Below are 24168 nucleotides of genomic sequence, written 5' to 3'. Positions count from 1 at the left end.
AGAAGAACTTTAAATAAACTCAGGATAGAGAAAAAATAAGATTGTAAATGGAGAATCAATTGCAAACCTCAAACAAGAAAAGTGGAAGTTAAATGTCGACTTTGGCTCCCGGCACTTACAGCCAACTTCCCCTTCTCCCCTTCTCCTCCCCTCTGCCGTGCCGACCAAGCAGAGATGTGTGGAGCCAGCACCAGTTTGCCACTGTCACCCAGTCGAATCGGAGTGAGCACTGGAGGCCACCATTGAAATGAATCAGATCCATCACTGTCTGCAGGGGAGAGGAGCAGAGCAGCACGGCCTAATGGGGGGCGGGTTGTCTGAGGTGGAGTACCTGGTCTATTTTTGCTGCCATTAAAGCAGTGGCAATGAGTGGCCTTTGGGTTAAAATGAGATTTTGTCCCCCCCCCAACCTTGGGAGGAAAAAAAATACTTCAGCATGATTAAGGATCTATTCAAGCCTAACAAGGCAGTGTGCTGTGCTGCATGTGGACTATTTTGAACCCGGAAGGGCCCCGTGAGCCTGATTCAAAATCTGACAAGTGTGGAGCTTTATTGCTCCTAAGCAACCTAAAAATACAAGTCTCAACTTGTCGAGAAAGACTCAGGTCAGCGGAGAGCAGTCAGTCAAAAGCAGCAAGATCAAAGTGGGAAGAGAAGTTCAAGTTTCTCAAATAAGTAGAAAACTGTCTTCAGATGGTTTGGACTGCTTTTGCGGTCCTATGTCTAATGCCTTGTAATGCATTAGACGTGTAATCAGACATTTCAAATGTGCTTCACACACACACACACACACACACACACACACACACACACACACACACACACACGCACACACTCCATACCAGAACAATTCATTTTTCCTCTGCTCTGCTTCCTCAGATAGCGCCTATTTGAAAAACTACCATTCTGCCCCAGATAGTCAAGCGATATGATTGGTCACTGGCAATCTGTTTGAAGCATTATAATTGCATGGCTTCTTCAGAGACTGTATAATTTCTCCTTCTATATCTGAGTCCTATTAATATAGCGTCACATATGTTTAAGCAATTACATTTATGAAAAGTCATTTTTATTCAATCTTTTTTTTCTTTTTCCAATTCCACTTCCTTAATGTTCGCCATCCCTCCACGTGTTTCGAGTCACAAACCCAAAGACGTGTGACTGGATCGAATGCAGATCAGTTAGTTTGCTGGTGGAAAGTTAGTGTTAGATTGGTTTTAAACTTTCTGCTCTCCAATTTCTTTAAGTTGGCATGCATTTATTCAATAATGTCTGTGTTTCGTTTGTGACAATTTGATGATATAATAATCAAATGTTGTCAGTTTTTTGGAGGTATGACTATTGTTGTCCATCCATCCATCATCTACTGCTTATCCTGTATTCAGGGTCGCGGGGGGTCGGAGCCGATCCCAGCTGTCATTGGGCGAAGGCAGGGTACACCTGGACAGGACGCCAGTCCACCATATAAATCAGCAACGTTACATCCCATAAAAGAAGCTCCAACAGCAGTTTTCCACTAGCTCGAATGTAACTTCCTTGCAAAATGTGGCATGAATGTAAGAATGTGTGGCGGGTCGAGGTGAGAGTTAAACTCGTGGTTCAGTGACGCGTAGAACAAATTCATTATTTGAATCTGAGATTTTCCAGTTGATCAGCTGCCCTCATCTCGCTGTGGCTTAAACTGACAAAACAGTCACAAAGAGGATTATCAGAAAACTAAAATAGCAGCTAATGTGCGGAGATTTAAAGTTGTGAAGATGGATTTCGTGTCTCGCCTCTTATCTCATTTATGAATTTTCACTCAGCGGCGGATGTTTGTTTTTGTCTGTTCATGATACGGAGATACACATCACGGCGGCGTCTAAAAGCAGACAGGCTGATGGTGAGCATGCTCGTGTCTGGGGTGCAATTCTCTGATTTGAAATTCATCCCATGACACATGCGCACGCCTCTCTGTGCATTCGTGATGTTATTTATGACAGAGATCTCCAGCAGACGTCGCCTACTTTTTGACAGACTGTCTCGCGGTTTCTGTCGTTGTCCTTCTCGACAGAGCTTCGGCAACTTGCCAACGAAGCGCCGCATTAATCAGAGCAACGGAAAGAAGGCTTCTTCCCCGTCTGCGTGCGAGATACTACACCCTTCTACAGCGCGCTATTTCTGCTCCGCCATAACGTTCTCATGATAATTCATGAGACGAAGCTGCTGCCTAAGGAGGGCGGCGCTATCGCTTCAGTCCTCTCGCTTCAGATATTTCCTAACTTTCGCTTTCTTTTTGTGCTTGTCTCAGCACGGCTTTCTGTCAAGACCGCCTCGAGACATAAATGTAAGGCTTTTATGTAAAGCATTCCCCCACTTTGACCACTTGAAAGACTTTCCAGTCCAGCAACCCCAATTATGTAAATACCATGTGGGACAAGAAACCACTGCAAAGTTGCATTTAGTCACCTGAGAAACGTGTTTCTGGTTTCCTGTTTGCCACTGACACCACGTGTATAGAAGTGTCCGGCGGAGTCTGGCGTTCATCAACACATGAACCACTAGTGATGCTGGCATTTACGACACTGCCGAGGTTTTGATATGCATGACAGCTAATTAACGTCGGGGCTGTAAATTAAAGGAATGTGAGGGGATCGTACCAGCATGATGCACAAGGATGTCAGGACAGCATGTGGGGGGAAGGGGTGGGGCTTAGACCACGGTTTCAAGGCTGACATGATAACAAGATTACATACATCAGTAAGTGGGATCAAAATGATGCAATTTGCATATGATAGGGTTGACCTCCTCTTAAGCAGTGCATTGTTTTATCTGCGGATAATGACCAACTAGGGATCATAACATACTCCGCTGTTTTACAGCTAACCATTAGGGAACATGGTCAGGCTGAAGCTGCTTTATTATTGATGAGAGGCGGCAGCGGGGGGGCACAGGAGAGGAGATCAAAGCGGGCAAACTTCCCTGTGTTCACCTTAACATTGTTGCATCATAGGAGCTCGCAGCCATGGTATCATAACTCTGTGAAGAGAGTGGATATAACAGCTTATTCTCTATATCAAAGCAGGAGCCTCCTCAGCATGCCAATGGCCCTGCGTGTAATCTACTCCAAACGCGCTGCTTGTTAGTCACTAAGAGAACGTTTATGCAAAGAGACAAGGGGGGAAGGAAGTGGCTGGCCCTAACAAAAGATGCTCTCTTGGATGAGAGAGGGGCTGATCGATAGAGCCTTGAGAGAGCTATCAATCAGAGCCCCGGCCTGGTAAATTATGGTTTTATTAGTATTGAGCTGACCGCTGCTGCGAGAGACCTTAAAACATTGAGATGCAGGCCCACATCAGAGAATAGAGAGTGGAGTCTGTGTTGACCCCACCCAACCAAACATAACACAGAGCGATTGTCCAGTTAGATCGTAACTCCTATGTACTACAGCTTCCCCCTGCTGTCATAGCAAATAGCGTTGATTCATGGAGCGAGGCCGCAAAGCGGTGCACTCTGGGAAATGCAGTTTGCCGCGAAGTGGTGACTAAATTGAGGGAAGTAGATCGGAGAGCAGCAGAAATGCAATTCCAGCGCTGCTGGGCCCTCATTCCCAGCCGGCTCTCTCAGGACTAACTCATTTAGGAACAGCAGGGGAAACTCAATCGGACCAATTCAGGAAATAATATATTGAATCTGGTGGCTGAGTGGGCTGCTTGGGCACGGTAGAGGACTGCCGAGGTGGAGCGTGTGTGCTACAAAAACCCAAGTGTTTTGATGCAACGTATACATGTGTATGTGAATACACACACACACACACACACACACACACACACAGACATCCCTTTCATTTAGCAGCACAGTGCATGCGGTGTTCACTTGTTAGCTGTACATGATACTGCTGCACTCTGCTTGAACTTGGCTAATATGAACAGATAACCAGAAGGACAGATCCCTCGTGAATAAAGGAGTTGAGGATGGAGGAGCATTTAGTTGGTGTGAGCGTTAGAGAAGGTCATAGGGTCGTATGATGAAAGCTCTCTGAAGTCGAAGTGAAACCAATGATGTAAAAACCGTATCGAGTGAAGAGTTTTTACAAGTAGCTCATATAGAAAGTGGAATTATTAAACATCTTACTTTATGTCTTGATATCATTACATTTCCTTCTGCAGCACAAAATAACAAGATGAAAGCATTCAATATGCTGCATGAGCCTTTTAACTAGTTAGCGAAAGTAGTGGGAGGCAACACAACCCAATAATCATTTGGACATTTTTATCTAAAAAATGACTGGATTGTTTGCAATTAAATTATATACAGACATTCATGGTTCCCAGAAGATGAAGCTGCCATTTGGTGCATGGTATGACATTTAGCTATTCACGTGAAAATTGGCCCAGTGGATGACAACTTTTCCTTTAGAGCCATCGATCAAAATTCTTCTGTTTTTAATTACATTCCCATCACCCTCAGCTGTTTTTTGCATTTAGTGCTAATTGGCAAAAAGTAAAATAAGATGGTAAACATGGCAACCATTGTACCTGCTAGAAATGAGCGTGTTGGCATGTATCAGGATGCTAACGATAGCATTTATCAGCACAGCTTTACAGAGCTGGGACCACGGCTGCGTTCACACAGAGATGATTGAGTAGTGGACAGTCTCTAGCTGTGTTGCATATGGAATTGACATACTGATTTTCTGATACAGCCGCACTACTACGTACAAGGGAGTTGTTTATTTCCTGTTGTGAACCTTTTCATGCAGCAGTGTTGAAAAGATTGTAAAACAACAAAGACTCCCGGGACTGATGGGTATTGTGGTCCGTGCTGGAAGTGATCCTAAATGATCCTCACTCCACTCGTTCAACGTACCAGGAAACAACTCTGAGCCGCTGCTCCTACGAGCAGGATTGGCTCGCACCTGGTTGCGTCGGAGGACATCTGCATAATGTTGAGCTTATCTCAACTTTCCCCTGCAGTGCCACTGGGCTCTAGAGCAAACCACATGCATTTAGCTGGATAACCAGCAGGGTTGTGCTGATTCCCCCTCTGCATGATGTTCTTGTGAAATTGAAGGTTGAACTCGCTAAAAGACCTGGGCACCCAGTTTTGGGAAGCGCTGGCATCAGATGAGGCTCTAGGTGGATGTGAGGAGCTAATGAAAGTGGGGTATCTAGCCAGCAGCGAGGTGAGCTGTGCCTGGGGCAGGATGCAGCAGCTTAAGGATTGTAATTACAGCATTATGGTGGAGGTTGACTGGATTAGGGCCACAGCAACAGGCAGAGAGACCGGGATAGAAGGCCAGGAAATGGCCATGGACCAGACATTATTAGCCTTAGTTGACAGCTTAAGACTAGCCCTGTCAACACGCTGCTTCTCCTCCCTCACTGAGGACTCAAGGTCAGGGAGATGCTGATGCACAGGCAAAAACACATTTGTGCATGAGTCTGCACTTAACCACAAACACACATAACACATATAGGTATGCACACAAACACACACATAGACCCAGCCTCCATGCACACACAGACAAATATCAGCATTACTGTGTGCACACATAGGACATGCTTAGTGAGTCCAGTGGGAGCTGAGCAGCAGACGATCTTGACTGGGCTCAGTGAAAGTCACAGTGCTCTGCCCTCTCCTTCAGTCAACAGGATAATCCACTCTGAAAATGACTAGATTAAGGCAGATTAAAGTCATGATGAGAACCTGTGGTAAAGAAGGGACTAAAACCTTGACAAAGACACTGAAAACTTAAAGGAACATATTCTCTTTTTGGGGGGAAAAGCTCCTCAACCAACTCTTCAAACAGTGTTATATTCGAAAGCTTTTTTGTTTTATAAGACAAATGGGATGATTGACGCTCGTGTTAATTTTCTAATTTTCTTCTGTTCATTTCACGAGACAAAACTTGGGCGTCCAAATATATTCTCGAGGAAAAGAGCCAGGTGTTGAATCGCTACGGTGATATGAAATATCAGGTGACAGCAGAGTGCAGCTTCTACATGAAAATGTCACTGCTTGTCATGCACCAGTCAGTAAACATTTGCAAGTGACTAAACATGCACAATGCATTAGTATGCACGGAGGCAGACCTAATTAATACTGGATACACAAAGATTAAATAGCTGCCATTTTGCCTCTGTGTTAAGTTGATTCCAAAATCTATTTGCTATAGAAGCCAATGCATATTTTTAAAGCGAAGCGTGTTCGGCGCTAAGAGATAGAGGGAGACAGTTACACATGGTGGTTTTCTCTTGACACATTCTATACATAATTTTCATATCATATGTTTCTCAGCTGCTCTCCCTCTGTTCCACTCTCTCTCTCTCCACACGTTTTCCTACCTCTTACCTGAAACACTCCATCTTACTTCCTTCCGGCTCATGACAGATCTGAGGCAGATTAAAACGTGCAGCGGGCGGTCGAGTAAAAGAGAGGGGAGCGAGTAAAATAAATCTTTATTTCGTCAATTTGAGCTTTATTGAGTCGGAATCATCCGGGGACATGCTTTTTATTAAAGGGCTGCCAGTGGCCGCGGCCCTGATTGTAATTGTGTTGACCCAGCCCACCAGTTCACACACACACACACACACACACACACACACACACACACACACACACGCACACACACACACACACACACACACACACACTCTCTCATACACACACACACATTCTCTCCTCGCCACTCTCTTATCAACACTGTCCCCGATAAAGTCCGCCGCTCTCAACCTCATTAAACCTCTCATTTATATTAAACAGCCGATAAGTCCCTCTACCCTGGGTACGCTACTCCCACGAGGCGGTGACTTGGCAGCACCCACAATCCTCCTTTTTCTTCATATCCCTTCCATTTGTTTACCAAAAACTCCCCACCACCCCCTCCTATCCGTCCTGCTCTCCTGTCTTGCTGCTGCAGTTGTTTTCTGATCTTTCCCTCCCCTGTCTCTTGGCCGGGAGCCAGCAGAGTGTTGTGAGACATCACTATTAGCCGGTGCCTCCTGCTTTAAAGCATGCTCGAGGTACAAAGTTGAACTGCGCAGGACTATCTAGCTGTAAGGGAGCTATCTGTAATAGGTCCTGTACAGGGAGTTTTCTCCAGTGCATTCCCCCGGCTGCCCACAGGCTGCTATCAAGCATTGTGGGAAATAAGACCAAGGCCCAAGGTTTATTCTCTAACTCTCTGCACATGGATGGGATTTTCCCCCCCTGTCTACTAACTGACTATTGCTGTGGTAGCACCATTGTCTCGACTCCAATATTGGCTTTTGAAGATGGGGTACATTATCTGGGCCCAGTGGTTCCGGGCCCAAAGACTAACCGCTAACCGTTTCCCTTCCTGCCAAGACTGACGCATGCACTAAGTGTACAGTGGGCTCAATAACCAGCGATGCGGCGTATCGACCACATGGCAAATGTCACTGGTCCATTTACTGGGGTTCATTGTCAGAGACAGCTGTCTATCGGCCTATGGGAAATCCATGGAGCTTTATCCAGCTCGCACTACTACAGGAGCCGTTTCACACTGCTGAGCCAGAACATACCGGCGTTAGCCGAGACGGAAGCTGAAGCCCCGGTTCCATGTTTCTGGAGTATTGATGGCATCACATTAGGAGGCGTATTATGCAGACCCCTTCCTTCTTCTGTGTGTGTGTGTGTGTGTGTGTAGCTTCCTGTTTATATGGTACTGCAAACTATTCCATCAATGATGAATAAAAACAATTAATACATTTGAATGTTGAAAATCTGTGTTTTTGATTCATGCCAACACACTTGGGGTTATTAATTATTCCAAAAGCATACATTAGTCACAATTAGATTCAAAGGGCTTTTAAATGTGCAAAATACTGCTTTCAGAGGAATAATATCGCAGCAAAAATGATTTGCTGTCTGAACATATAGGAGAGTAATGTCTACCCGAGCAGAGAATGAAGTCACTCTCCTTGTGTGTGTGTTGGTGACATAGCCGAGCCAGCAGCGTGGTTTTAGTGCATGTTGTATGTGAGCATGCTATACCGGCTAGCTCACGCCTCTGTGTTGCACTAAAACGGTAAGAAACGGCTGATAATGCTGTGCCGACCCACAGGCTTTCATCATGAAAGCGTTCCTCTGCATTAGCTCTGTCTGCATTGTCACTGTTTGCACTGTTAGCACCATTAGCTGCAAGCCACCGGCTCAGCTGTCGCCGTGTTGAGAGCTGTTGAGACACAATAGAAATGCTCCCTATCTTGTTCATAGCACCTTTAATATAGACACAAGATTATAGTCATGATGATTCCTGTAAAAAAAAATGTCGCTAAAAATTCGAAATGTGTAGCAGATTAGGCTATTTTTAATTATTGTCAGTTGACAAACACATGAATTGCTAAGGTTTCTGAATGACTCAAAACGATGAGTCACGAATGTTAAAATGCTTCGAATGTCCATGGTTTTCATATTGGTCATATTTATGTATACAGTTACAATTTATCAGACTAAATGTAACCTTTATTCAGCACTGTACCTATTGTTAAGCCACCTCTTCATCTCTTCCGGTTCCTGTAGGAAGCCCCTGGCAGCCCTCCGATTTTAGAGCTTCCGGTGATGTCACTAATGGACAACCATGAGCGGCGGATTTCCAACTCCCTGTATGAAACCTTTGATGGCAGGGATAACAACTCCACGCCGCTGCCTAATATGATCGGACGCATTGGTGAGTCTTATCCCTGCAAGGTTCTTTCACCTCTCTCTCTCTCTCAGCACCTCTGTGTCTCCTCCAACCTCCTACAGACAACCTGACTCCATAAATTAGATTTCTTCTGGCCGATCACTCCCCATTCACATTGATGGGAAGTGTGGTTGACCCGTTAACCTGCTCAGCGTATATATTTTGCCCCTAAATTGCTGCTCTCTGCAAAGTGACAGCCTCTGATCAATTTCAACATCAACCCGAGCCCCTCTGTGCTTCTGCTCACGCCTTCTCTTAAACCCCCCAACCAGCATCTGCTCCAAACCATCATCCCCCCTTCATCGCTCTGCATCCCGAAGGTGCGCTATTTCAGCGTTCAAAACTCTCGGGGATTAACGTCACCGCTGATCTGCCGCGCCTTCGCTCCACTCCTGCCTGGTTTCACTCGGGTCAATTTCCATTCTACCCGGCTGACATTGGCGGGCTAAGATCTCGTCTCTTCAGGTGTATTAGAATTGGCAATTCAATCCTCGGGCAGCCGCCGCTGTCGTCTCCACATCGACGGATCGTTCACATATGCATACGCACAGCAGCTGAAGGTGATTGGATCAGTGTGTGTGTGTGTGTGGGGGGGGTGGGGGGGGGGCGATGCAGCCTAAACATGTCACATGTATCCGTATCACACTGTTGGATTTCATGCACTGGTTCCCTTGCTACCTGTCACATCCACGTTTTCTCCTGTTTCTTCTTCTTCCCCCATTTGTTTCTTTCTCCAAACTCACCATCCCCTCTCTCCCCTTTCACCCCGTCAACCTTCCTCCCTTCTGTCTTCTGTCTGTGAATTTGGAATCTGTCACTTATCTACACTTTCTCCCTTTCTGCCCTTCTCCCAAATCACTCTCCTGTTTCGCCCCTCCCCCCCACTATCTCCCCCAGAGCAGTGCCACTCTGCCACTGATCACAGAAGATCAGAGGCTGTGTCAGAGGCATCTGATGGTTAATTAAGCCTGCAGATCAATAGGGCTTGCCCCTGACACTCTCCCTCCGTCTCTCTCTCTCTCTCTATCTCTCTCTCTCTCTCTCTCACTCTGCCATCACGTCTTTCTCCTCCATCCCAAATCAAGTGCTCATAAATTGGTTCAGTTTTGCCCTCGGTTTGGTTTATTTCTTCCACTGGCTTTTCCGATGCAGGCTTTTCAGAACGTCACTCTGATCATAAGCGGCAACTGCACGCATGCTGATGGAAAAGTTTTCTTGCCATTGAAACTTCAAGGGCGCCCAGCACTCATCTCTTCCCGCGGAATGGGTGTCAAATGAGCCAAGTGGAAAAGTTTTAGGGGTGGGGGCGGAGTGCTAAAGCAGTAAGTTATCACAGCTCGGCGGGTTCTCAGATCTTTGACGTGGCTTGTCTCGCAGCAAGAGAGCGTCGGTTCCTTTTCTTCTCGGTCTTGAGGCTGTCTCCGAGTCGTGCCCTCATTAACCCGTACCTACATTCTGTGACAGGTCTTCACTTTTTTTTTCAAATTGACACAGTTCTGTTATTTAAATTTCCGGATGCAGTCAGGGTTGAGTTTATATTCATTACAGCAACACAACACTGCCGCACTGAGGTAAGAAGCAGCACCCGAGAAGTAGAAGCAGCTGCTACCAAGGCGTCGGTCCAATCTTTGCTTTTTGCTTCACACCCGATCCTCCTTTTCTCTTCTTGAGTCTTCATTGTTTTGTTTTGTTTTATCCCTAGAATGCATTACATCTCAGTGCATAAGAAGAAAGGCTCTGTCTTCTGCCATCAAGCACGTGGCAATGACCTTGCATCTCACTGATGACACAGAGCTAAGATCTAGTTAACTTTGATCAAATGTCACAACATTTACTTTGAAAGCAAATTGCATCAGCTTTCCTGACAAATCTTACTCATTCATATTCATCTTCGTCTTTCCATTTCTAAATGTAACCAAAATGTCAGTGCACTACACTCGCCCACTTTACTTTGAATTGAGGCAGTACGTAAGCAGACATGGAGACATTGTGAGACTATGAGGTAGAAGGTATTCCTTTGGCCATCTCATCACTTAACAAGACATTGTGAATTTTGTCTGTGTTGTAGTACATTTCTCAAGGCTAGAAAGACAGTAGCGGTTTCCGCTCTATCTTCTTCTATATATGTTATTTGAAATGGGCTCAGACATATTGCCTGCTGTGTGAGATGTGACAGTAATGGTTAGGGGACAGATGCTGAGATCAGTTCGGCAAGGTCAGGAGGCACGCAGTCACCAGGGCTTGACTGACAGCTCGATGCAGAGTGTATCTAGACCTGCTAAATTACTGGCTAAAGCTAGACGTGGAGTTTGGGAATGGTAAGGTATAGATATACGACCTCTTCATCAGGTTAGGCTCAGTTTCCACTGATCCACTGAATTCTCAAACCAAATCAGTTCCTCATCTCTGCTCTACTAAAGTACCTGTGCTGCTATAAGTGGAATAAGCCGTCAAGGTAAAATGGATGAAAGGTGGTTTTGCTGCTCAAGAGTTAAGATCTGCCTTTGATTGTGAGGTATGGCAGAAGGGGAAGCAAGTCAACACTATGAACTTCTATTTCTGCCAACCTATGATTGCTGTTGCTATGCTGCCTATTTCCGGTTAAAACAGCTGCAAAGTCCTTTGTATACTTTATCTCAACTTCCCCAGGTATTGATCAGAAACTGGACTGGCTAGTCTACTCCCTGCTGTCACAGGTAGCTCACTGCCTTTCTTCTGAAACAGTAAGCATAGGTTGTGGATCTGCGGGGGGTTACAATTGAATGAATTATAGCAATTACGTGTACCATGGCAACAGCCAAGAAAAGCACAAAATGACGCTGGAAAAAGGTGCTATTAAACTGGTATACTAGTGTACCATCATATCGCATTGATTGTAAGTGTCGCCTTGGTCTTCCGTGTGTTGCGTTTTGGGCTGTCATTCAGAACTATCTGCCATCCGTGTGTGTTTGTGGGTACAGACGTTGAGCTAATCAATAGTCAGAGGTAATCCCATTTCCCGTTTGCTTCAGTAAACCATGCAATACTGTGATAGTGCCGGCTTTAGCTTCACACATGCACACACCATGCATCATGGCATCGTGGCCACAGGCTGAATCCACAGCTAGCAGGTGGCGAACATACATAGAGTTCTGCTTGACTCCCTCCACGTTTTTTTTCTTTTCTTCTCTGGCTTTCTTTCCAGCCCCAACCACCTTTTACCCCTAGGGATTTCTCTCTCAAAGGAGGAAAAACTGAAAGAAAGCAAATGAACGGAAATGAAATATGGAACTGAGTGAAATCTCCTGCATGCTAACAACGTGCCAGCGACAGCCGAAGTTTGACACAAAGGTCGTTAGCATCACACCCGGGCTAAGCCTTCCGTTCTGCCTAATTGAAAAGTGCTGCAGGGTGCGGGGTCCTCACGCTGGGGTGAAAATTGAGGCCCTCGGACTGACGCTTTCTGTGCATGTGGCTGTTGATTCGAGTGCCTGAGTCAGAACACACACCTAGGACTGGCACAGGAGTGAGAGGGGAGGCTGGAGGTTCAGGAGCAGGCAAGCAAACTCATGCTGTTGTCACACAGGAAAGTCACTGTTCACAGGATGTAATGTGCACTGCAGGTGATGGTGCAAAATCATGTAGACACTCATCCAAATCCAAATTAGTTACAGAAAGAAGTATGTAACAGCAAAGTTTGTGTGATTTTTCTATGACCACGAGGACATATCAACTTATGTATTAAAACTATGAAAGTACAAGAACAAACAGGAACACACCGACAACCTGTGGTTGTCTCCAGACACGATGATTATGATTGTTATGGTGTTTAAAGGCCTTTTGAAGTGGGCTTTTATGGGGTACTTATCCATAATAGTGTATTACCGACAGTAGATGGCAGTCGGCGTAGCACCCAGTTTAGAGACTGAACAGGAGAGAAACAACATCCTGCTGATTGGGGCAGCATGATTTGTACCATTGTAGTTTGTTTGTCTTAATGTGTGTCTTTGGTGAATCAAAAACTAACCAAAGTCACACATTAAGACAAACAAACTAACCGGTCGATGCAGCGGTAGTCAAGCTACTTCCATGCCCTGCCAAGGTAAAATTACTCCTTTTTTTAATCAAAGTCTGGTGGCTTTGGCCAGAGTATAACAGCTTTAATCACCTGTCAGAAACATAGACTGTTTAGCAATTTCAATATAGCAAACCTGGCTTTTCTCCTGTGTGGTAACTCCTCTCTGCTTCCCCAAACCACCATCCACTGTAGGTAATACTCTGACTATGTATATAAGTCCACCATAGTATTTCTACTACAGCATCACAGTATTTCACAGTCTGCAGGCTCATCCTTTGTGTGCAGGGGATGAAGCAGAGTGACCTCACTTAATTTGGTGTCCAGACTGCTTGAGTGCTATTAACGTGCCTCAGTGAGAACATACATGGCGTTACCCTGGAACCTTCCCTCTTCTTGTGCTTTACTGTATTTATTCACTGTGGTCATTGAACCAACAAGAGGTGCATTTAACATACATAGTTAACACATTCTGTTACAACACCTTTACAATTATATAAATATGTAAAATGCAGCAATTTAGAAGATAATATGACCTTTGAATCAGTAGGAAAACATGACTGTTACTATAACAATAATGATGACTGTTCTATTCAAGTGTCCCAGTGAGCCTACATGCGCAGTACCAGGACCCTGCACCTGAAGCAGTTCCAAGTTATTGAGTTGCATTACTTAAATTAAATTGTTATTACACCAATAAACTGAGAATAGATGATTATCAAATGAGAGAAACAGAAACTGAAATATGTACAAAAGCATACATATTGTAGAACCATTCAAATACACTAATAATAATAATATAACTCTATTAGCACTTTGCAGACATCGTTATGCGAGGACATGATTTCTATTTCAGGCGGCATGGTCCACCTACACAGCTTCGACTAGTCTAATTAGACACCGTCCACGGACTGTGTGGGGGTGTGCAGACGGTGCTTGATTGGGATCTGTCCAACATTGCATTAGGTCCGTTGCACCTGCTGGGTTCAGAGAAATTCATCACTCTTCTTGGTCCATGAAGTTTGGTGACCTCACATATTTCCCAGTGTAGCTCTGCACAACCTTGTACATTAACAGAAGTCTAATTAACCAACAGCTTTGTGGGTGTGCAGCTCAGCAATGCTACATTTATAATCGAGTTCATGTAATAAATTAAATTCGATTGAGTTTTGTTGTGAAAGAAATACACAGAAGGTAGAACCAAGATAATAACCATTATTACAGAACAAAGGATCAGATATGGCCTCCATATTGCAACTGAGACATGCAATACATTTGTATTACTATCTGTTTAAGTGTATATAAATTATACAATACACATTTAACATCTAATTATATATCTTTTTGTTTCTTTGTTTTTTCTCCCCTTTCTTCTCTGCTCAAGTATTTCTATACTCATTGCTTTAGTGGATGACTTGATGAATATTTGCATTGAGCCTGGAGTTAATCAAACGTATCCATGACACGGTATCGTTGTCTTGAGCGTGGATGCGTAGCGTCTACCTTTCAGGCCTTCGTAGCTGGCACTTGTGTGAAAAGGTTTAGGTGGTCAGTAATGATAATCCCTGAAATGGCATTTAAAGGCTAAATAACAAGCTTGGATGGGTTGACCTCTGGAATAGGAAAACCTTTTAGCCTCATCATAGTTGCATATGCCAGAAAAGTGGTTGGTTTAGTCTGACGGCGTGTGGAAGATCAACTATGCCAGTGGCGACAGCATCTTGGCTGCTGTATCATCTTCCATACATTGTGTGGAAATACGTTGAGCTGCAACCCAATCAGTGTTTCAAGCACACATTGCCACATTTTATCAATATGTGGTAATGGGGATCGTCATGACAACACCTCCCAGCCCAGGTCTCACTAAAAACTGCTCATGACTGGTGACTGAGTGCTCTGTTCCTGGGTCCATGGGAACCACTGATTAGCTCCACATGTCTCTGAAAGTCCTGGTGTTTGGTGTCTCTATTTAGATCCTAGACATTTAAATCCAGACATTGCGTTTGTCTACAAGTAAGTAAGAAATCAAGCCAATCAACGCAATGTTCTGATCAATAGAATTGATGAGGGGATCCCTCATGGTGGAGCATTGCTAAGGAGCTGTCACTTTGCTGGCAGACCTGTCAATCGGAGAAACCTTCATGTCTGGACCAAGACTGCTTGAAAAAGGGACCCTTTAATACTTCTGACCAATATGTGGCCAAAACTTTGTTCTTGCTCTTTATAATCAGAAATTGATTTATGACACCAGAGAACACAAATATACACATTCTAAGCATGAAAGTGCTGCTTGACTTGCTGACATTTAATTTGACTTTAATTTTCCCACATGGGTCCTGATGAAGATCATTTGTAAAAGTCAGCGGACACACGGACCAGACATGAACTTAAAGTTTGTTTTTTTTCTATTGAACCAAATGAACCAGCTGCAGGTGTGAAAGCAAGAAAATGGCACTCGTGCCCCCTGGTGAGCATAAGGCTTTGGTTGCTACTAATGTGTATACTTGGGATGATTGCCGACTGCAATCCATGAACGGGTCTGATAGCCATGGCAGCTTGGATCAACTAATGATCTCTCCTCTAGTCAAATCAATAGGCCAAAGTGTCACTGAAGGAGGGAGCAGGAAAGAGAGAGAAAGAGTAAGAGTGTGTGATGGACAGCGATTGAGGAATTTGTGCAGGAGAAAGAAGATGGAGTGGGGCTATTAGTGTGACCTCTCACCTTACAGCTCAATGTTTCAGCGGGCGACGCTTGGTCAGAGGGCAGAGAAAGAGGAGAGTGAAGCTCTGATCCATTTGGATGGATGCAGCCAGGTGGCCTCTGGAGCCACAGAGCTCATCTGTCTCCGTCTTCTCTTTGTGCCAGAGGGAGGAAGAGCATCTCTCATTCCTATCATAGAAGGTTGAGCATGGCTGGCCAGAGGGCTGCATGCACTTCAGTGCCAGTGTCGTCGTGGAAACGCGACTTTCGCTGTATACAGGTTGTATTATTTGAGCGGATGCAAACGTGTCAACTGTGGGGCACAAGGCTGCATTTTGTGATTCCTTTGCACATTTAGCATTTATTCGGAAACATATCACAATAAAATGACTTTAAAATGTAACAGCCACTGTATTCAGACTGTGATGCCGTTGAGCCTCCACATTACTATGTGTGTGTGTTTTTTTAAGCAGGATGCATGGTGACTGTAATGGTGAGGCGGTGGGTATTGTGTGTGGCGGCTTCTGTCTGTGTGAGTCACGAGGAGCTATCTTTAATTACAGTGTGACAAAAGGCCACAGTGGCACAATCGCCATGCCGGAGAACTCTTTCCTTGGTTCCAAGGATGGCAAGCATGAATCAGAAGCCCTTTAATAAATACCAAACAGCCCCTTTGTGAAAGAGCTGGCTTCTGTGAACCATTAATCATAATTGGAGGAATATTTATCCCCATGTGACCTCATGTACACGTCTCTGGGATGTGTGTGTGTGTGTGTGTGTGTGTGTGTGTGTGTGTGTGTGTGTGTGTGTGTGTGTGTGTGTGTGTGTGTGACTGCTGATTCATTCGCTAGAGCACCGTGATGGTTCTGTTTATCTTTTGCTTACATTTCCCGAGCTGAGTGAAAGGCTCTAGTGTTTTTAAGAATCGCCGAGTTCATCGCACGGTCATCGCGGCATTTTGATTGCGGGCCAAGATAGTAGTTCTGTGAATAAGTGAACACAATAATCACATTCACAGTCCTTTCACAGGTTTTAGATGCTCGTGGTTGTTTTGCTGCGATGCCATTAGTCAGAGGAGGGAACAACGGCGTTTATGTTGCCTCAATAATACGTTCACGTACCCTTTCCTCGGCAAAAAGCATGGCAACAACCGGGACAACTGATACAAATACACCAGAAATGAGAATGCAGTCATATTACATCAGCCTTCATCAACCTTAACTTTCAGCTGCCTCAGTCAACACACACATTGAGCTGGTGAAAAGGAAGCCCTGCTGTTACTGTCACCTGCCCCCCCTCCCACTGTGAGGAGCTGGTAAAAGACTACGGTGTTAAAACAGTGAGTGAGCACCTCGCTGCACCAAAACACCATTGGAACAGTCTTCTTCCTCCCCAGATTTGTCCACACTCTGCCTTGTGCTTCTTGTCCTCGTCACTCAGTGAACCAAACAGCCATGTAACACAGACACATACTGTTATGTTTGTGTCAAGTTATTTCCTTTTTTTTTTTTGGCACAAATCTGCTTAAGTGTGCTCCATTGGAAGGATTGGTGGCGGCTGGTTACCCTTTATGCTTATTATGCTGACAGATGCAGAACACAAAGTGCTGCAGTTTCTCTAATTATTTTCACCTTTCAAATCATCGGCGTGGCCCCGACTATACCTGTCCAGCGGCCGCTCATTGTGTGAGCGCGTGTGTCCTTTAGAGGGGAAGCGAAATGACTTTAACGGCTCTTCGTCTGCAAAGCTGTCCGCTTGTGTCAAGAGGTCCTGACTGGAGATATTTCATTAAGCTGGGAGAGGAGTTTCTAATTAAAACCTGTGTCCCCCGTCGGCCAAAGTGGCTTGCTGACATGAGGGAGTGTGAGGTGAAAATGAGATGTTGGGAAATGCAAAGGGATGTTAAGTCCGTGCGTTCTGTTCTTGAAATACACCCCAAAGCTTTTACAGCGCTACCTTTAAGCAAACAGCTCCTCTAAGTTATATCATGTCCTTGCCAGGTGGCTAGAGTAGTGAAAACTCAGTGCTGCTGATGCAAGCGAGAGGTAACTCCACTCTACAGCTGAGGGAAAGTGAAGGCTGGTGTAAGGATGGCCCCTGTGGACACACAACCGCCGGGCATCTCTTATTGACATGCCGCACTTCTGCTAAACTGACTGTGAAGCGGAGACGCTGATGACAAAGGAGGGGAGGAAGAGAGTTTGAGAAGGAGTTGTGCAAGAACTCTGAGGACAAGCCTGCACCATCAGGATAAGAGAATATAGATATATAGTATGGACCAAGCAGACATTATTGATATACAAACATACATAGTACTGATCCTAGGCTGCAATAGTAAAAGCCTCCTGAACTGGAGGTCAAACCTGTTTTTGTATTTAATTAATTCCACGTGACAAATAATGATATAAAGAAAATAATTCATGATCAAAGATGAATATTGATACCCAGCTTTAATTGAACTCGACTCGGCCCCACCTGCCAGGACAGTGACTTGCCCAGCTTAGTCTAACCGACTTCCTGGAGTTTGTCACTGTCATTGCTCCAGTCCTGCTGATTTACAGTAGAGGGTGAATTCAATTACCCATGGTTCTCTGTCAAGCTACCAAAGTGAGAAATGGCCTTCATTTCACCTGGACAGTGCCGTCGTAGCTGGTTCAGATGAGCCGTCCACAGACGAAGGAATGATGCCTCCACAAGAATCAATTACTAGATGCAGAAGTCAGTGTACAGGGGTACGTTTTCTAGTCATGGTATGAAGCAACTTCATACAATCATCATCAGGCTTATGAGATAATACAACAACAAGGCAATTAAAATAAACGCATCCAGGGTATCATTGCGTTTAAATGCTTTTGTATGGAACATGCATTCCCATAAAGGTATAATAAATCTCTTTTATCACCTGCCTCTGATAACACTGACGCATGATAAATAACCTAGAATATAGACATTCTCTGCTTGAGTTCCTGTTTGTTGTTTGACTTCAGTGCTCTTTATGGGATGGGGTTTGGTTCCCTCCCGTTCCTATCTTTTTTTTTTTTCTATCTTTGTTTTTCTTCTATTTTTTTACTCCACAAAGAACTAAACACCTCATTGCCACGTTGATTGGTGCACAGATTTACTTCCACAATAAGCATTAATCATTCGTCTGGCACGGGTGAAATGAAATGCCTCTCAGATTCATGTTGGGATTCTGCCAGGGTAAATATTGTTGTCTGCTGTTAGTGATTACACTCAATTGTTCCCAAGCTATTTAATTTGCAAAAACAGCTCTCCGATAATGGAAACAAAAGCAAAGGCCACAGGAGGTCCAGCATTTCTGTAAACCTATGTTTAATAGCAAGCAGGTGTGTGTGGTTAAAGTCTGAACTCTCTACATAAGTCACGCACTGATGAACGTGCAGCGGGACTCTTCCACATCTGTGCTCTAATGCCACTTTCTTTGGCGTCGTACAACCCTTCTCCTGCCCTTGGAGCTGAGTGCCAGCCATGACGGCGCATTCCCCATCGACTTTGACTCCCGAGGAGCAGCAAAGGATTCAAAGGAGTCCTCAGCAGGGAGGGTCAGGCAGGACAGAATACAGATCAGGGGAGCTCTTCTCCTATTTGTCCTTGGAGAAAGAAAACTACTACGACTTTTGTGTGGGACTGAATGAAGGGACTAGAGAATAACTATATATATATATATATATATATATATATATATATATATGGAGAGACTGGATTCTGATAACACATATGGGTCTGTGCTGTCCATTTTTGTCCCCTTCCATGAGTGTTAATGAGCCCACCACGGTTAAGCTGCATCCATTGCAAAATTGAACCTCATAAGCGCTGTTATTTTTCCTTTTAGAAAAATGTGTCCTTCAGGCATGCTCCGATATGAGAATTCCATAACAAAATTATCTGGGCCAAAGTTATCTTTGTGTACATTATTATCCTGGTAATTACTAAAGTCAGATAAAACCATGTTTACACAAACGTATCTGTGGAGGAGTGTGTGTCCGTGCTTTGCCTCAGCATGCAGGCACATTCCCTCTGATTTAGCCACAGATGTTATCAGGCACCACTAATTTAAAAAACAGATATGAGCATTGATGCCACGTTGTGTTGTATAATTGTGAAGAGACTAAACTCTCTTCTCTCCCCCTCAGGAAACTACCAGCTCTCCCCGACTGTGAACATGCCGCAGGACGACGTGGTGATGATCGAAGACGATAGGCCGCCCCTGCTCCCTGCCCATCTCTCCGACCAATCCTCCTCCAGTTCCCACGACGACATGGGCTTCGTGGGAGAGAACCCGCTGCCCTGGATCCACGAGCTGCCCGGTCAGAATGAATGGTGAGCAGTGGGTTGTTTTTACTTTGCGGTGTAGTCCGCTGAATTATTTATAACTTGATGGACTTCAGACAGGCCCTATGAGGGAGAGAGCTGGATGTTGTATGTATTTCCAGTTACCGGAGGTTTAGGTTAGATTACTGTGTGTGTGTGTGTGTGTGTGTGTGTGTGTGTGTGTCTGTGTGTGTGTGTGCGAGGCCTCCTGCTTCAGTCAGATCTCTTGATTTCATTTTCTACAGAGCATTGGTGAAAAATCATACAAATACGCAATTTTACAGGAATGTATATGAATGCATTTTCAGTTTTTGCCTACATTTACTACATGGTGTGACCATTTGCCTTAGCGAACCAGGAAATCACATTTTCATATCATATCCGAGGGTTGTTATGGGGAGGTAATGATATTTTTCATTAGGGCTGAATTTTGAATCCCAAAATCGTTGGTAACTTTTGAATAAATATGCAGTTATGTACGGTGTGGATGTGTACTATACTGTGTGTGTGTGTGTATCGTGCTGCATTCTAACCCCGCCCACTTTTTAACCGTACACTCAAATGTGAATGATTTGATTCAAATCCCTGTGGTAACTGTGCACCACTCACATGCACTTTCACTGGGAAATGTGTCACAGCACGGCTGCTCAACACGCTCTCACTTCCGTTTCCATGGAATTTTAAAGGCTGCGTTCGAGAGCAGGAAGTTATCGCTGTTCTCCATAAAGGCAATAATCATTCCCTCTGAAATGACTCAGGGTGTTTCCTGTGTGATTGCAGTGTACAGGTACAGGAAACATGAAGACAAGGCCTCAAATCATGTCCTCATGTTTTACTAAACGTAGCTTGTGATTGACTAGACTTGATTTTCAATTTAAAGTTTTTTATAAATATGGTATTATTTCCTATGATTGGCTGGTTGTAGCACCGGCTTTCTTTTTTCTTTTTCAAGGTGAAATGCTGGCTGCCATTAATAGAGGTGCTGGGCCATTTATTTCTTTATTTATTTGTATTTTTATTTCTTGTTCCCTGGAGTCTCTCTCTCTCTCTCTCTCTCTCTCTCTCTCTCTCTCTCTCCTCTCTCTCTCTCTCTCTCTCTCTCTCTCTCCCTCTCTCTCCCTCATTTATTATGAATGAGTAGATTTGCTCAGCATGCCTGTTGTTCATGTGATGTCAGAGGTTTGTCTTAGTGGATTAGGTCCACAGCATATGGCTGCACCGCGCTCAAACTTCCTCGCACGCCCCTCACACGTGCACACTTGCATTCCACGCGTGCACACACACTCACAGAAATACACATGCATGACGTGTGCACACACGGCAGACGTGTGCTATATACCACTGCCTGAGGTTATTGTGAATAATTCATGTCCTCCAAGTTGCACACACACACACACACACTCTCTCTCTCTCTTTCACTCAAACAGCTGCTTAAATGCACCGAGTGTGTATCCTCTTTCTGAGTGATTTTTAGTGTTTCTCATTTTCCTTTTCTAGTGCCCCCAACATCCCACACACACACACACACACACACACACACACACACACACACACACACACACACACACACACACACACACACACACACACACACACACAGCGTTAACATCAGCCAGCAGGGGGATGTGGGTCAGCCAGACTCCAATGTATTGGAACTGTTACTTTTTAATTAAGCTCTTGCAACAGTGCAGCCACGCTCCATATTGAATATGTATTGTGCGGAGCTGTGAAAGTCTCACCTCTGGCCTCCAGTATTATGCAGCGTTCCATCCTCATGGGAGGCGCCTTGCCAAGGCCACAGCTATAGACCTAACAGTGCATACACAAAGCACAAAAGTGGCTGGATGTCTTGTAATATCATTGTCATTCAGGCTCTTTCTCTTCTTGTCCTTTTTTTTCACTCAGTGGAATTTAACAAAACTCAAATTGCCCCTCTCTCCCTCTCTATTCTTTTATTTCTCTTTATTAATGTATTCCCTTTGCTGCAGTACAAGTGGCCCTCGTGACTATGTTTTAACAGCGATTAGCGAGCCAGTTGGCTTGTAAAATTAATTTAATCCTGACTTACTTTACGTTATTAATGCGGGGGTAATGAAAAGGTCATTTTTGCATCTGGTAGTGGTTATTATGAGGTAAATCACGTCTAATGTAAACAAAAATCAATTAAAGAACCCCTATTCTCTTATAATCTACTCACCTCTGCTGTAGATTTTCGTAAATGTACGTTCTTATCTCACCCTCCATAATATTTTCCCTCTGCTGCCTCCTCTCGCGGTGAATGATAGCCCGTGTGTTAATGTGTTAACGCGTAGGCCTCCAAGATAAATGGTTGTTTTGGAGGCAGGAATCCCATCTCACACGAGACACATAAATTGACCTACTTCCCCCCCACCCCCCCTGTGACATCACTAGCCATGTAATGGGTGTGTGTTCTGTCCACAGTCCTTGTTAGTTCATGGTTTCTGCGTGGAGATGTGCGCCTATTATGCATTCTCTGAAAGGACGGCTGCGTGTCTGTAGCTGCCGTGTCGTTATGAACCATTGTTGTACCACATCAGCTTTATGGGCTTGTAAGATCATAAAACTAGGCTATAAATATTACAGCCCCATGCTTTTAGATCTCTGTTAAAATGGTAATGTGCAAATATTTGTTGCTGCTGTATTACAGACTGTTTTATTAGTGGTGCTATGAACCCAGCTGGGTGGTGGTCGTACTGAGCGTAGTGAAAGAGAATAGAAGTTGGAGGTAGAAGACTGTGGTTTCAGAGTCCAGGATGTGTGGAGGTTAAAATGCCTGTGATGGTGATGCAGGGAGGTGATGGGAACCAGCATGTGTCTCCTGTCAGCTTCCACTGGATAAATAAAGACGGTAAGTTATTACTTTGTAAGTTTATTTGAGCGTTGGGTCCTGACCCGTCACATTAATTCCCTCTGCGGTGTCTGCCTCTTCCTTCATTAGTTTGGACCCAAAGCCAAACAGGAAGAACCACGTCTGAATGATTTACAGTAGAACAGATAACACACAGCGGTTGATACGGCGGCTTTGCGGCGCAATCTCTACAACTAAGAAGATGAAAGGTTTTTTTCTCTCAGGAGTGGAATGTGGAACAGTGTCAGAAACACAATTTACTGTATCATCATGGCAGCTCCTAATACAAGCAGATTCTTCTGAGATGAGTTTCAGGTTTCCACCTGGTTCTCATCCCAGGAGTTAATAAAGTGGAGTTGCACGGCTCCAACTATCTGGGGTCCGAGCCCGTGGCTTTTTCTTTTGGCAAGGTTAGCTTTAAATTCTAGACTTTATTTTATTATTTCTGTTACAATCAGATGAAAATCCAGATCTCAGAAATGAGTGTTGAATATCATATCAGAGATCATATCATCTAGAGGCGTTCAGGGATGAGGAGATATTAGTTCCAGCTTTCCTACTAGCTGCATTAAGCCCACGTTCTAAAGCGCCGAGACACTTTAGAGCACCTTCACCCACGCCTGGATGGATAGTTACCTTTCATCAAAACACCCCCTTGGTAGTTTATCTCATCCTCAGGTACCTTCAACTGTGTCCTTCAGAAGCAAAAAGAGAAGCCTTTAGAAGTATTTCCTAGCAGTGTCATATCCAAAAACAAAGTCCTTTTACTCCGGTGAAGTTTGCACTAAAGTGCTGAAGCAAAGAAACTTTAGTCTGAAGACGAGGCTCTTTGAGAGGCTGAGAACGTGTCTCCTCCCAACAACAGAACCTCTCTGCTTCCTCATACTGTCTCTGTTCATTTAGCTGCTTAGATGCACAATAAATCAAGTCCAACTGTACTGGTGAAGACAAGCATGATGCACCACATTTATTACCACTGTAATAAAACAAAAATGCAACACTTAATCCGTTAAAATGCAACATGCGGCCACATTAGTGCCTTTGTATGGCACTTTATAAACCCTGTTTCCTGTAATTGCAGTTTAACATAACTTAATGCAAGACTGTTAAGCTGGAGTAATTAGACATTACTGTGTGAACAGAAGTTTGCAGTTTTCCCACATAATTGCTATACAGTGCAGCATGTTTTAGCGGTGGTTTTGTAAATGTTATTGTAGTATGATAGGATAAAAAAAGTGTTTTCATTGTTCCGAGAATGTCAGTCTCAGAGGAGGAAGAAATGTGTTCCAGTCGGGGGCCGCCCTGGTTACGTGCACGTGTGCATTAATGTTAAGAAACAACTTGCAGATGTAGTGGATGAAGCTGAAACTTGGATAGAAATAATATCACAACAGCATAAACAGGATGCTTCTTATAATTGAGGATATAACAGGAGGAAATGATACGTGTGTGTGCTTAAAATCAGAAAGGCCCTGTGCCTTTGTGATATGAATAATACAACATATTTTTTAATTAAACGTTAT

The 24168-nt window shown here is 44.3% G+C and overlaps 1 protein-coding gene across 6 annotated transcripts in view; it reads left to right on the top strand.

Moving 5' to 3' along the window:
- Positions 1 to 24168, top strand: part of LOC311029107 (partitioning defective 3 homolog) — a 316803-nt gene that overhangs the window by 179951 nt on the left and 112684 nt on the right. For all 6 annotated transcript variants that reach the window (XM_084034041.1, XM_084034046.1, XM_084034045.1 and 3 more), the window contains 2 exons: positions 8527 to 8674; positions 19599 to 19785. In XM_084034041.1, coding sequence (XP_083890167.1) covers positions 8527 to 8674; positions 19599 to 19785 — 335 coding nt within the window. The remainder of the gene's footprint in view (positions 1 to 8526; positions 8675 to 19598; positions 19786 to 24168) is intronic.

Source organism: Eutrigla gurnardus, assembly GCF_963514095.1.
Source record: "Eutrigla gurnardus genome assembly, chromosome: 18".
Taxonomy (NCBI): Eukaryota; Metazoa; Chordata; class Actinopteri; order Perciformes; family Triglidae; genus Eutrigla; species Eutrigla gurnardus.
Note: the sequence above shows the minus strand (reverse complement) of the source record. Positions and strands in the feature narration are given on the sequence as shown.